At 40.6% G+C, this 14894-nt stretch overlaps 1 protein-coding gene across 1 annotated transcript in view; it reads left to right on the top strand.

Moving 5' to 3' along the window:
- LOC121384141 (peptidyl-glycine alpha-amidating monooxygenase-like) overlaps nucleotides 1–14894 on the top strand; it is a 39261-nt gene that overhangs the window by 15019 nt on the left and 9348 nt on the right. The window contains exons 2-3 of the mRNA XM_041514392.1: nucleotides 9060–9252; nucleotides 14209–14341. Coding sequence (XP_041370326.1) covers nucleotides 9060–9252; nucleotides 14209–14341 — 326 coding nt within the window. The remainder of the gene's footprint in view (nucleotides 1–9059; nucleotides 9253–14208; nucleotides 14342–14894) is intronic.

Here is a 14894-nt window from a genome sequence, read left to right as displayed (position 1 = left end):
AACAGGTTTAAAGCCTCAGTGGCTTTGCAGACGTTTTCCACCTATGTTGTTGTTTGTACTTGTTTTCGTGTTTATGGCCATTTAAAGTTCAAGCACCCTGTGTTGGGCACACACCCTCAGCTATCTGGACATGGGCTGCCTGTCCAGGACAGTGAATTAGTGGTCAGCTGTTAGTAGTGGTTGGGGAGAGAGAGAGAGAGAGAGAGAGAGAGAGAGAGAGAGAGAGAGAGAGAGAGAGAGAGAGAGATAGAGAGATAGAGAGAGAGACTGACTGTGTGTGTACGTGCGTGCGTGTACGTGTGTCGATGTTGTGGTCTTATACTTACTGAGTCGTTAAATTCGCTCCGGGCGCGAGCCTGTACTGGGATGCGAACCCAGTACCTACAAGCCATAAGTGGCTCAACCACTACACCGCTGAGTCTGGTTTCGACCTATGTTGATATAATCTGATTATATGTAGTCAATGAGTGTCAGCCGATTTGTGCCGCAATGTTCATTGGTTTGGTGATGTACACTAGGTGTTACATTGCCGAGTCCACCACGTCCATGTCTATTTGTATTAAGTATCAGACAACCATCTACCTGGAGGCTGCCACAGTGCTAATAAATACATGGCATTTGTGACCGAATTTTTGACTGGCAAAAAGGATTCCAGTAAAGCTCTTCGAGCCCTGTATTTGTATGTACGTATGCGAAAGTTATATACTATTGAAAATAGGAAAATGTAAAAAAACTAAATAATGATAATAAAACATATTAATAAAAACAAAAACAAAAATAAAAACGTCAACGTCCCTCCAAGCCCCCCCCCCCAAACCCCCCCCAAAAAAAAACCCCCAACAAAACAAACAAAAACAACAACAAAGAAACAAACAAAAAATCCACCACTAAAAACCTCTCACACACAACAACAAAACAACAACAACAACCACTTTTTATCTGCCTAAAGAAAACCCTATATTACTTTGTATGGAATCTTGTTTATTGCTCTTCACTTATTTTAGACATGTTACGGTCCACGGCTACAGCTTGTAGGGGTGCAAGAGGCAGTTGCATCCCTAGAAAATATTTTTAAAGTGTCCCTTTTTATGACTTCGTGGAGAAGACCCTCTATTAATGTGCCCCGATTCTTTTAGTACTGCCACCCCACTTATTTTGGAGTAGGTCCGGTCCTGCTATCCTGCTGACTAAGTAGTGGTTCGTGCACAGAGGGTTAACGTTTTTGTGTGTGTTTTTTTCTTATATTTATAACAAAGAGAATGTTTCCCTGTTTATCGTTCGTATCAGCCCGATGGCTCCATCTATTTGTTTAGAGGAACATGGCCATTTCGTAGTGTGCTATCTTCCCGATACGTGCGGTACTTTGCCTGTCAGAAGTGAGATAGGCCATTCTCGTCCCATTTGCAACTGAAGCGTGCCCTGTAGTACAATATAATGTGTTTATGTAGTCTTAAAACAGGCAATGATATATTCATCTATGTCTATACAGCAGTTACAGGATATTTTTACAATGATATTTTCGGAGGGTTTTTCTTCTTCATCTTCTGCTTCTTCTTCTTCTTCTTCTTCTTCTTCTGCTTCTTCTTCTTTTATTTGGTTATTTTCTTAGGTGTTTTTATTATTATTATGATTATTATTATTTGTGTATTATTATTATTTCATCCCACTTTCTTTCTCTCATTTTAATTCCATCTCATTTCTTTCAGACAAAATGTGCTTTAAGGGTAGGACTCGTGTTGAGACAAGCTTAGAAATGTCCATTTCCCCCTCCCACCCTACACCCCCCAACCCCCCCCTCCCTCCCCGCTCTAGAAAGACGTACGCCAGCACTGCAAAAATCCGAAGAAAAAAAAAGAGATATAAAAGACAGGAAAATTAAAAATGGCATTCACTTCCACAGACTGTGAATGCGTGAATGATATAACAATTTAGACCGAGAAAAAGTCATAATAACTCTCAAGATTGATGCATTCGTTGACCTTAGCTGACATTGTTGTTATTGCTGTTGGCAAAATATATGTTGTATTAGAAATGTTTTCTGTGACCTAGAATGTGTTTCTATTTAGAGTGAAATTTGATTGACCTAACGTTTTCAGTTATTATCTCGAAATTGGGCACTTTCTAGAATTGGGAGAGGGGCGAACGTAGCCCAGTGGTAAAGCGTTCGCTCGATGCGCGGTCGGTCTTGGATCGATCCCCGTCGGTGGGCCCATTTTAAACGTATCAAATATTTATAATTTTCTTCGCACAATGTACATAATATGTTTTTGACTGGGATGCTATTCCAGCGTCCTGTTTCTATGGGTAAATAGTGATTACATGTTCTGAATTTCAGAAGCATGGTCCACAATTTTTCGCGTAATTTAATAAAGTATTTTTCTAAATTTAAAGGTTGTTTAAACATAAAATATGTTTTTCCTTTGGATATAGACTCGGTGTTGTTACGCGATGTTTGTAGATACTGGTCTAATTTTTCAACATATAAATATCGGACATGCCTAGGTTGTTTAACAGGCGTATTACGTTTTCTAGCCAGTTATAGCTGTGCCCGTTTGCAGTAGAGTCTTTTATCACATAATTAAGAAGTAAATGGGAGGTTTTTGTAGATTTACCTTTAACTATACGTGCCCAAAATCCTATATTCTTTGATCTATAATTAGTTCTAGTGGCGTTCTACCAAGTTCCCGATATAACATAAAAATAGGCGTATTCCTTTTTACCGGCAATAATCGTCTAGAGCACATTGATTACTTAATCATCGGCTATTGGATGTCAAACATTGGTAATTCTGACTTATAGTCATCAGAAGAAACCCGCTACATTTTTTTCTAATGCAGCAAGGGATCTTTTAAATGCACTATCCCACACTCAGGACAGCACATACCATGACCTTTGATATACCAGTCGTGGTGCACGAAAAATAGCCCAATGGGTGCACCGACATAAATGGATACAAGTCGGAAGACTAGAGGGGCCAGTTATCGCCTTTCAACGGGGTGGGGACAATGGTCAATCTTCATAGCTTGCGACGTCTTTGAAATGTTCGGTAAATTGTTTGTATAGATGTATTAGAAGTACGCTAGTGTAATTCGGGCATTTGCAGCGAATCACCACAGTATACCCCCCAACCCCGGATCCGCCACTGACTTTGTGCTGACATACGAATGCAATACACATTAGTCTTAAATTAAACTCGATGACCTTACAACTGCGATTCTCAAAGATCAATATATTGTATTTATATCACGTGTCTTAAAATCTGATTTTACTTCATCCAATGAGTTGGGATCATTAATGGGGAAAGGGAAGTTAATATAAAGTATAATGACGTCATTGGCTTAGTGCTACCAAGATCAAAATTCCCGTTGAGCAGGTGCATTTTTCTTATTCAGGACACGTTAACCTACAATGCAGCAGTTTGGATTATTATTGCTGCATGTCAGTGCATGTCATTATCGTAAACTAAAATGGTCGATTTTACGACGCCTATTTTTCTCAAGCGCAGATGTTTTAAGCATTGTAAATGTATGTATACTGTGCCAAATAAGTTTAGCAATTACGTACAAGATATGACATACAGACAACCTGATTGGATGTTGAATTTATTTGTACACATTATTTCATTGATACAGCATTTCTGAATGTAGCCAGCAGTAACACGCTGTCACGGTGTCAACGTCGTCACTTTAATGTCCACTGATGAAACGGAGGGGTACATCAACCAAAATGTTGAGAGGCTCAATAATGTGTGTGTGCACCAGCGGCATTGATGACAGCAGTACATCGTCGTCTCATGCTTCTAATGAGACCATTAATCTCAGGAACAGTAATTGCGTTCCATTCCCGGTTCAGAGCAATTTGTAGGTCATGGACATTAAGGATATGAGGATGGTTTTCGCGTACCCTACCCTTCCGCTGAAGAAGATTAGTGGTTAGCCTAGCGGTATGTGGTCTAGCGTTGTCATGTTGAAACAAAGCCAGGATGCTGCTGCAGGAATGGAATGACCACTGGTGTAATGATTTGCCTCCACCATGAATGCCGGCCCAGACCATGACGCTGCCACCGCCATATCGGTCATGCTGAATGACGTTGTCTGCATCATATCGTTCTCCCCATCGCCTCCATACACGACGCCCACCATCCGCAAACTGAACACAAAACCTGGATTCGTCTGTTGATAATGTCTGATCCCATTGTCTGCGCCGCCAGTGTTGGTGTATTCTGGCCCATCTCAGACGTTCCTGAATGTGACGCGCTGTCAGGGGAACAGCAACAACAGGGCGACGTGCTTGTAATCCAGCAGCATGGAGACGGTTACGGACAGTTTGAGCATGAATTCTAGTGCTTGTGGTTTGCTGCAAAGTACGGGCTAAACGAGGAGCACTTTCGAACCTGTGACGTCACTAAATACCTATCTTCCCTTGGAGTAGTTAATCGTGGTCTACCAGAACGTGGTCGATCTCGCACTTGCCCAGTTTGGTGTACGCGTTGTCGGAGTCGTGATATGGTACTGTCATGAACACGAAAGTACTGAGCGACGTCGTGTACGCATTAGCCGGCATTAAGCCGTCCCATTGCTTCATGACGTTGATTTTCCGTTAAGCCTGGACAGCGACCCATTATAACACGATAAATTCTTCCTTTTGTTTTTGGATAATGTTGGTTCAGTGCATCAAAATGTGATTTCAATACATCCGTATTGCACGCGCTTCTGCGACAGCACGAGCGCACCGCGTTTGCACGTGCAGTACACATAGCGGCGTGCGATATGACAAATGGTGTTCTTTTCATTACCCAAAGCGACAGGGCATATGCAACTAACATATTACCAAGTTTTATCACTTTATTTTAATTTATTTGGAAGCAACAGTCATTTACAAAAACTTGCTAAACTTTTTTGGTTAAGTATAGTTATACGCGTGTTAGACATAAACAGGCCTTGTATATTCTGCCCTCTTTGATCTTGACACATTAAGTGCTTGTAAATTTAATCAAGATAGAATGACAGTTAACAAACGTCAAATACCAGAAAAATGTTTTATTTATCGATAGGCCTACGTCAGCACATTTTAAATTGCAGCTATGTGCAGTCTAATATAATATGGTTATTTTGATATTTGGTTGATGGGGGATTGAGAGGAAACCCGCTGCTACCATACTATTTTATATCCACATTCTCACAGGCAGAACATTACATACCTCGGCCTTTGATAGGACATTGGTCGGGATGGGGGAAAGGTCCATCGAAGTGGGTTGATCCTGCGACTCATCGCACCTCAGGTGAACTGTCTACCATTGAACCCCATCAAATACCAAAATACAAGAAGTAGTATATGAAAAGTTTCCCCCTCCTAATCTGACAGATACAAAATTGGAATATTGGTAAAACTCATAGCTGTCTTTGCTTCCATTAGACTATAGGAGTGGGACGTAGCCCAGTGGTAAAGCGTTCGCTTGATGTGCGGTCGGTCTAGGATCGATCCCCGTCTGTGGACACATTGGGCTATTTCTCGTTCCAGCCAGTGCTCCACAACTGGTGTAACAAAGGCCGTGGTATGTACTATCCTGTCTGTGGGATGGCGCATATAAAAGATCCCTTGCTGTTAATCGAAAAAAAGTAGCCCATAAAGTGGCGACAGCGGGTTTCCTCTCTCAATACCTGTGTGGTCCTTAACCATATGTCTGACACCATATAATCGTAAATAAAATGTGTTGAGTGCGTCGTTAAATAAAACATTTCCTTCCTTTCATTAGACTATAAAAGTGTGATATTACTTCTGGAATCTTGCCACTGTATACTACGTTTGTAAAGTAATAACAAACATAGTAATAACTCTTATTATTACCCATATGGTTACAAATATCTTGGTACATATCAAAGTGATACGTCCCACTAGAACACCACGTGGGACGAAACGCTACAACCTTACAGAAACGTCAACTAAACGAGTTGACTGATATAAATTAAAATCGATTAATTAGGATATTAAACTCGCTACCATTTCGTATCATGTGTATGTCCTTCGTAATATATATATATGGGGTTTTTTGGTGGGGGTTTTTGCAATTTAAAATGATTTCACTCGGAACATAAACATGATACGAAACAAAAGCTCGTTTAAAGGGACATACCCTAGTTTTTAAACACTAAGGCATATTTTTTACTATTAAAGCCGTTTTTAATAACTGAAATCATACCTTACTTAGATTTTAATTTTCCGATTATCCATTTCGTATATGCGAAGTAGTTTTGGTCATCCTAGTGTTTTTAATATCACAAAATGCATTTCTCATATTTTTAAATACGCACGTGCGTCTGAGAAGTAACAGCTATGGAGTCCAGTTTCAGTCTATTTTTAGAGGGTATTTCACCATTTAATTTTCACGGGTTGAAACTAGGGTCTGTCCCTTTAATATCCTATAATTACTTTCCCATAACTAGGGTTGCGCTCTCTGATCAAGTAATGAAACGAGATGTCGCTATTGATTGACAAGCTTTGGGGCACCAAAGAAAAAAAAAGTAAAGTTTGTTTTATTTAACGACGCCACTAGAACACATTGATTTTTAATCTTATCATCGGCTATTGGACGTCAAACATATGGTCATTCTGACACTGTTTTTAGAGGAAACCCGCTGTCGCCACATAGGCTACTCTTTTTTACGACAGGCAGCAAGGGATCTTTTATTTGCGCTTCCCACAGGCAGGATAGCACAAACCATGGCCTTTGTTGAACCAGTTATGGATCACTGGTCGGTGCAAGTGGTTTACACCTACCCATTGAGCCTTGCGGAGCACTCACTCAGGGTTTGGAGTCGGTATCTGGATTAAAAATACCATGCCTCGACTGGGATCCGAACCCAGTACCTACCAGCCTGTAGACCGATGGCCTGCCACGACGCCACCGAGGCCGGTAAAAGGGCACCAAAGAAGATTTGATTTGCACAGCGGTATTTTTCAACAGGACAGTGATAAAGTGCTTGCCTGTTGCGCGGTCGGTCTGGGATCGAACCCCGTCAGTAGGCCCATTGGTCTATTTCTCGTTCCAGCCAGTGCACCACTACTGGTATATCAAAGGCAATTTGTGGGTGCCATCATGCCTGTGAGATGGTGCATATAAAAGATCACTTGCTACTAATAGAAAAATGTAGTGGGTTTTCTCACTAAGGCTATATGTCAGAGTTAACAAATGTTTGACATCCAATAGCCGATGATTAACAAGTCAATGTGCTCTAGTGGTGTCGTTTAACAAAACAAACTTTAACTTTTTCAACACGGCCGGACTAAACAGTTATCAACTACATGTCTATAGTTTGATTGCTTCTAGTACAAAAATTCATACCTTTTTTTCTTATGTACTGACGTCCAAAAGAAACCATACCAATAAATTTGATTTAATTTCCTTTATAATTTGAATAATGGAAATAAAATGATGGTTAAATATGTTTCTACCTGTAATACCTTTTATAGAATAAAACTGTGTTCCCAACATGCCAAAGCACTAATCTAATGAATACATATGTTTTAAACGTGCAACATGTTTTCAGTTTTTCTTCAGTAGTCTCAGAGTATTGGTATAGTTTCTTTTGGACGTCAGTATATTTAGGGGCGGGATCTAGCTCAGTCGGAAGAGCGCTTGCGTCATAGGGTGGAACCACCTCAGTGGGTCCATTATCAAAGGCTGTGGTATGTGCTATCCTGTATTTTAATAAAACATTATTTGACATCTAACAACCGATGATTAATAAATCAATGTTCTCTAGTGGTGTCGTTAAGCAAAATAAACTTCAAATTTCATTCTTATATTTATACGAAAAAAAAGAAACTTTTTTTCTCCATTTTCACATCCTGTTGCTGACACTGGTGTTGTTTAGCTGTGGCTTCAAGTTTCCAAACACTGATAAAGATTTTATACAACCGTTTGTTTTCTTTTTTTACACACTTCTAAAAGAAACATTCCTTTCTTCTGTGTTTTTACAGAGTCGTCTTTATGATGCTGACACTGGTGTCGTGAAGCTGTGGGTTCAAATTTCCAAACACTGATAAAGATTTTAAACAATTGTTTCTTTTCGTTTCCTTACACACTCCTAGAAGAAAACATTCCTCGCTTCTCTGTTTTTACAGAATCTTCTTCATGTAACTGATATAGGTGTCAAGAAGCGGTGGTTTGAAGTTTCCACATATTGATACAGATCAGTGGCGTAGGAAGGTGCCAAAAAGTGTGGGGGGGGGGGGGGGGAGGGAAGGAAGGAAGGAATGGTTTATTTAACGACGCACCCAACACATTTTTTTTTCTCTCTGTGTGGTCCTTAACCATATTATGTCTGACGCCATATAACCGTAAGTAAAATGTGTTGAGTGCGTTGTTTAATAAAACATTTCCTTCCTTCCTTCCAACACATTTTATTTACGGTTATATGGTGTTGGACATATGGTTAAGGACCACACAGATATTGAGAGAGGAAACCCGCTGTCGCCACTTCATGGGCTACTCTTTTCGATTAGCAGCAAGGGATCTTTTATATACACCATCTCACAGACAAGATAACACATACCACGGCTTTTGATATACCAGTCGTGGTGCACTGGCTGGATATATATATATATATATATAAAAACTATCGCTGCTGCTACAGGATCAAGAAAAGTGTGGGGTGGGTGGGTGGTGGGGGTTTGGTGAAACAAAAATCAAAAGTACCCACCCCTCCAACCACTTCCTACGCCAGTGCAGATTTCACAAAACCGTTTAGTTTCTTTTCTCATTTTATAGCTTAAACGAAACACACTCCTAAAAGAAAACTTTCCTTTTTTTTCTCAGTTTTATTTTTTACAGAATGTTCCAGCCAGTGCACCACGACTGGTATATCAAAGGTCGTGGTATGTGCTGTCCTGTCTGTGGGATGGTGCATATAAAAGATACCTAATGGAAAAATTTATCAGGTGTCCTCTGTAAGACTATATGTCAAAATGACCAAACGTTTGACATCCAATACCCGATGATTAATAAATCAGTGTGCTCTAGTGGTGTTGTTAAACAAAACAATTGTTTTTCTTCACAGGGTCGCCTTTGTGCTGTTGACGCTGGTGTCATGGAGCTGTGGGTTCAAGAGATACCAAACACTGATACCTAACGGAGATCGGGTCCCGCATCCATGCACGAAAGACTCCGTCTGGGGCGGGGTAGGTCATATTATACCCGAAGGTGAAGGTCGACGCAATGCATTTGGGGAACATTTTCAACTGAATGGAAAGGTACATATTTAATGATACGTTTGATTTCCGTTTCATCATAATAACGTGTTACAAATGTATTACCATTAAGAAGGCTTTGGTTGTTTATGTCAAAATTGCTAAACGTTTGACATTTGATTAATAAGTGAATGTGCTCTAGTGGTGTCGTTAAACAAAACAAACTTTGATTGTTTACCATAATGGTGTATCATTGAAACACATTACAATTTGCATTTATTGCATTATTTACAGTTTTGTTTAATTAATTGTTTTACCACACATGGGTGCTTTTCTGTTTAAAATAAACTCATCTATTATCAGAAGTGTTAATAACCGTGTTATAACTGTGAACAGAGCCATTCGGTATTATCCTGTACAGATATGAGATATTTAATACGATCTAAGCACGACCTGAGCACAATCTAACCCACCTCTGCAAAATGTTTTGGACATGTGCCTGATCAGTCACATATTAAGTGCATATTTTGCATTCATATATGACTCCCGTCGGTGGACCCATCGGGCTATTTCTCGTTACAGCCAGTGCTCCACAACTGGTGTAACAAAGACCGTGGTATGTATTATCCTGTCTGTGGGATGGTGCATATAAAAGATCCCTTGCTGCTAATCGAAAAGAATAGCCCATGAAGTAGCAACAGCGGGTTTCCCCTCTCAATATCTGTATGGTCCTTAACCATATGTCTGACGCCACAACAGTAAATAAAATGTGTTGAGTGCGTCATTAAATAAAACATTTCCTTCTTATTTTTCTTCTTCTTCTTCATATATGACTATATAGACGTACTCTAATAAGGAGCTGGGCAAAATAATACCAGCTCCGAGTACACAACTGCACTGCACCCAGGGGAAACTGGACAAAAGAATCCCAAATACTTGCTGCTGGTACTGTACTTGGTGACACGGAAAAGGATCAAACAACGGCCACAAGAACAAGAACAACGTCGGGAACCCCCGGAACAACTGCCTTGCCTACCGGTGTCTACACAATTGCAAGAGTCTCCCCTGGGTTGTCACGCCACGACCAGAAGCGGTCAGGCCATATAAGGGCCCTATGGGCAACCTAAGGAGACACCCAGCATCATAGAGGTCTATAATTAACGAGCTACTCTCGATTCACTAATATCAAAACCTATATTAGCTCGGCCATTTATCTTTCGACCGACCGTTCAAAATTGCGCCAAATTTCCTCAATCAAAATTGCGCACCTTTTCTCTTTTCTCCATTCACAATTCCATAGCACCACCACCCCCGCTCCCCCCCCCGCTCCCCCCCCCCCCCCCCCCCCTCCCCCCCTCCCCCCCCGCCCCCCCCCCTCCCCCCGCCTGCTACCGATTCAATCGGGCTGCTGGTGCTCCCTTGCACCTGCCAGTGCAGGCGGTCCCTCCTCTCCCCTCCCCCCACCTTTCCTGTCATGGACGGAGGAGCCCGTGACAGGCGTGCGCTACAACAGCTTGTTCTGAATGTGCACGTAAAACCCTATGACCTGACCTGACCTGTACACGTGTACATTTGTTTATTAATAAATTGCCATCCGTCTGCAGAACATATGTAGCGACTTTGATGTATGATGGAACAGTTAGTATATAGCCTACCATTGCTTTGTTTTTTATTGTTAGTTAACAATTAGTCAAACCATAATGCTTTTTAGACCATGAAGAAAAACAAATGTAATTAAATCATTCGGAAGCATTATTTATAGTTTGGTTCAGAAGAAAAAACAACACGAAATGAAAATCAATTGAAATTAAGGAATACGTCTACTGTGTTTTCCTATTTACAGACGCAGATCGGTGGTTTTATTGTTTCAAATGTTTCGTTTTATTGTCTCCGTCTAACGCTTCGCCAATAAAATTAATTTTACGACAGTAAAACCACCCATCTGCGTCCGCAAGTAGGAAAACACATTGGCTTTATCCCCTACTTTTACAATCGCTAAATGGCTTGTTGTCACGGGGATCCTATAATACCCGTAACTGAATAAAACACGATTATCCAAATATCTCTCCTAACTGTATATCTATTAGATCTCTCTGTATCGGGCAGTCCAATACCCGAGTGGCTCGGCTCTAGGTATAATCAGAGATAAGATCTTATATAAATATATATATATATATATATATATATATATATATATATATATATATATATATATATATATATATATATATATAGCACGTTTAGTTCACTAGAAAACACAACAAAACACAATACACTTTGGAATCTGTATTAACACTACGCTGACAAATGTACTTGCCGCAGTAGTTAATTAACAACAACAAATATAATAACAACCCAGAACTAATCACTTGATTAGTTAATCACTAGGTGTCTAGTTAACACAATATTCTAATCACTTCACGGTAATACAACACACACACGTGTGATAATTGAGAAACGCTGCCAGGGGAACTTAATTATTAAAGGAATTACAACTCTATTCCTAGCTGGTTAATTTTTAATTAACCCTTAACTACTCATTCAGTAACCTTGTAATACAGAATTAATACTGGTACCTATCACAATAAAGACAATAACATACAGTTTACCTAGGTCCTCTAGGATGACCGGCTAAGCTTTATATTGCCACATACTCGTATACAAATATTAGAACAGAGAAGCCTACAATTTACTTCGTCAGTTTACCGGAAACACTGTCTAAAGAATATTGGTATAATACAGTATTAAAATAATTAAAGTCACATCAATCACATCAAGGTTATACAACAGAGCAGAAAAATATATTTACCAGTCCAGTCGGACAACGTTCCCCTCGTTTCCCCTCCCCAATGTTTCTCCTCGATATATCTAAAATCCTATCTATTTATTCAAAAATCTCAGAGACAGCGAATATCGCCTGGGGTCACAACGCGGTACCTCACCCATCATGTGATAGTTCCACAACTCCCAGAGACGGTATATTTCCTAGATGGCCAGACTTACTGTCGCCTAGTTCGCCAGAAACCACGGTCGTAAAACCGCACTACCGGAGTTATTACGTAACTACTGGCCACATGGCCTCCACACCTGGTCTAAGTGTGTATTAGGGAGTACGGTCGCGCGGAGGTATTACGTAACCAAGTGCCCACCTGGTCTAAGTGCATATTGGGACACAAGACTACCACCATCGCGCGGGGGTATTACGTAACCAGCTGCACACAGCCCTCTAAAACAATTAGCATCGCCACAGGCGAAAAGATAAGAGCATGTTCCGTCACACTTGTGCTTATTCTTCTGTACCAAACGACTTCTAGTCTTCTTACTTAGACATTTCTGCCAACATGTCTGGTAACGAAACGGGGTTCGTCTGCCTACAGACGGGGTGTTAACGATATGTCATGGTCAAAACCAGCTCTCAGTCTATGATCGCTCTCACAGTCAGAGATAACTCTGTAGCGAAAACACGGAATTGCTGCCTACCACCGGATAAGCAAAGATACCCGCTCTATTATAACAATAACACCGGCCTCGGTGGTGTCGTAGTTAAGCCATCGGGCATAAGGATGGTAGGTACAGGGTTCACAGCCCGGTACAGGCTCCCACCCAGAGCAAGTTTTAACGACTCGATGAGTAGGTGTGTATGACCACTACGTGCTCGTTTCTCTCACTAACAACTAACAACTAACCCACTGTCTTGGACAGACAGCCCAGATAGCTGAGGTGTGTGTGCCGAGGACAGCGTGCTGGAACCTTAATTGGATATAAGCACAAAAATAAGTTGAAATGAACAACAATAGGTCAGGTCAGGTCATAGGGTTTTACGTGCACATTCAGAACAAGCTGTTGTAGTGCACGCCTGTCCTAAAGGGTTGGGTGGGTGGTAGAGGGGCGGGGGCAATTTTGGTGCAATTGAATTTTGAATATCCCGTAGGATTAAGACAAAAAGGAAAGTAGTGCGCAATTTCTTGAAGGAATTATGGCGCATTTTTGAACTGTTCATCGAAAGATTTGGTTAAGCTTCATGTTAAAGTCGTAAAGTGTTTTGTATGGCTATTATTAGCCCTTGTTAAATATACATTTTGCGACTTGTTGAGTGATACAAAAGATATTTGGCACTGGTATGTACTTGTTATTCCATTTGAGTAATAACGTTTTTACAGTGTGGGCACAGATGGGCAAAAACGTGTTTTATCATACGTTCTGAAATGTTCACTAGATAATCAATGTTCCGTGGGAGTAGTGTTAGTATTATATTATAAGTTTATAACTTTCTGATAACTTAATATATGCTGTACATAGATGTTATGACACTGTAAACAGTCTATATTAAATCATCATGTGCGGGGTGTTAAAATCTCGGGGTATATAAAAGGGCTAGTGTTTATAGACCATTAAGCAAATAATACGGGGCGTGTCATTCATGTTATGGCACCGTCCGTCTGTCCGTCCAGCCATCAGTAAATTTGTTTTTGTCCAGCTTTTTGAGTCAGGTTATCACGTTTTACGCAACATTGATCATACATGATGTAATTTAACAATAAATCAATTAAATTAAATTATATATATAAAGAAAGAGAGAGAGAGAGAGAGAGAGAGAGAGAGAGAGAGAGAGAGAGAGAGAGAGAGAGAGAGAGAGAGAGAGAGAGAGAGAGAGAAAGTGTTGCCATATTTATGTTAAAGTTAAAGGTTGTTTTCTTTAACGATTAACGACACCACTAGAGCACATTGATTCGGTTATTGGATGTCAAACATCAGTATAGGATCTTTTATATGCATTTTCCCATCGACAGGACAGCACATACCCCGACCTTGGATATACCTGCCGTGGTGTTTATTCAGCGGTGGACGAGATAATTATATCTCACAATTATTTGCGTGTACGTTTATTTGCAGTATACTGTAATGCAACTGTGATGTGTTTATTCAGAGATTGACGAGATAAATATATCTGACAATTATTTGCGTGTGCGTTTATTTGCAGTATACTGTAGTACACCGGTGTTGTGGGGTTTTTTTCAGAGGTGGACGAGAGAATTGTGTCTGATGGATTCAGACACAGATGGGCGGACAAACGGCGAGGAACTCGGAGACCCAGATTGTGTATGGCGTCCAGGACAAGTTCCAAGTCGAACTGTTAATGTTTCACATCCGGGTGAGTATGCTTAATCGATGTTCCGGGAATACAATACAGAGGCGGATCCAGTGCCCATGTGTCCTTTTTTCCTTTAGTCTCCCCCTTTTTTCCTGGATCCGCCCCTGAAATATGTCAGTAGCAGTGCCCCGATTATTTGTTCAATTCGAACATTGGGGTTTGGTTTAAGATTATAAGGTTTAGACTTGAAAGTAATATTCTGGAGTACCTTATATTCTTGTTTTATGTGCGAAGAGACATAATATACTAGCTGGGCAGCCAAATTGACATAGGCGTTGGACTTGAGGGTGGGGTTTGATTTAGGATTATAAGGTTTAGACATGGATGTAACATTATAGAGTACCTTATATTCTTGGGTGTAACGTCTGGAGGGACATACAAGCTGGGAAGCCACCCAGGTCCTTCAAAACAATATTTGGAATGGAGGATACAACCTCTAGTGCGGTGGGTGGGTGGGTGGGGGCACAGTCTCTCGTGTGTGTGTGGGGGGGGGGGGGGGAGGCACAAACCAGATTTTTTTTGGTATTTGTATAGAGTAGGACAAAGACCGTAC

Source organism: Gigantopelta aegis, chromosome 10 (assembly GCF_016097555.1).
Source record: "Gigantopelta aegis isolate Gae_Host chromosome 10, Gae_host_genome, whole genome shotgun sequence".
NCBI lineage: Eukaryota > Metazoa > Mollusca > Gastropoda > Neomphalida > Peltospiridae > Gigantopelta > Gigantopelta aegis.
Note: the sequence above shows the minus strand (reverse complement) of the source record. Positions and strands in the feature narration are given on the sequence as shown.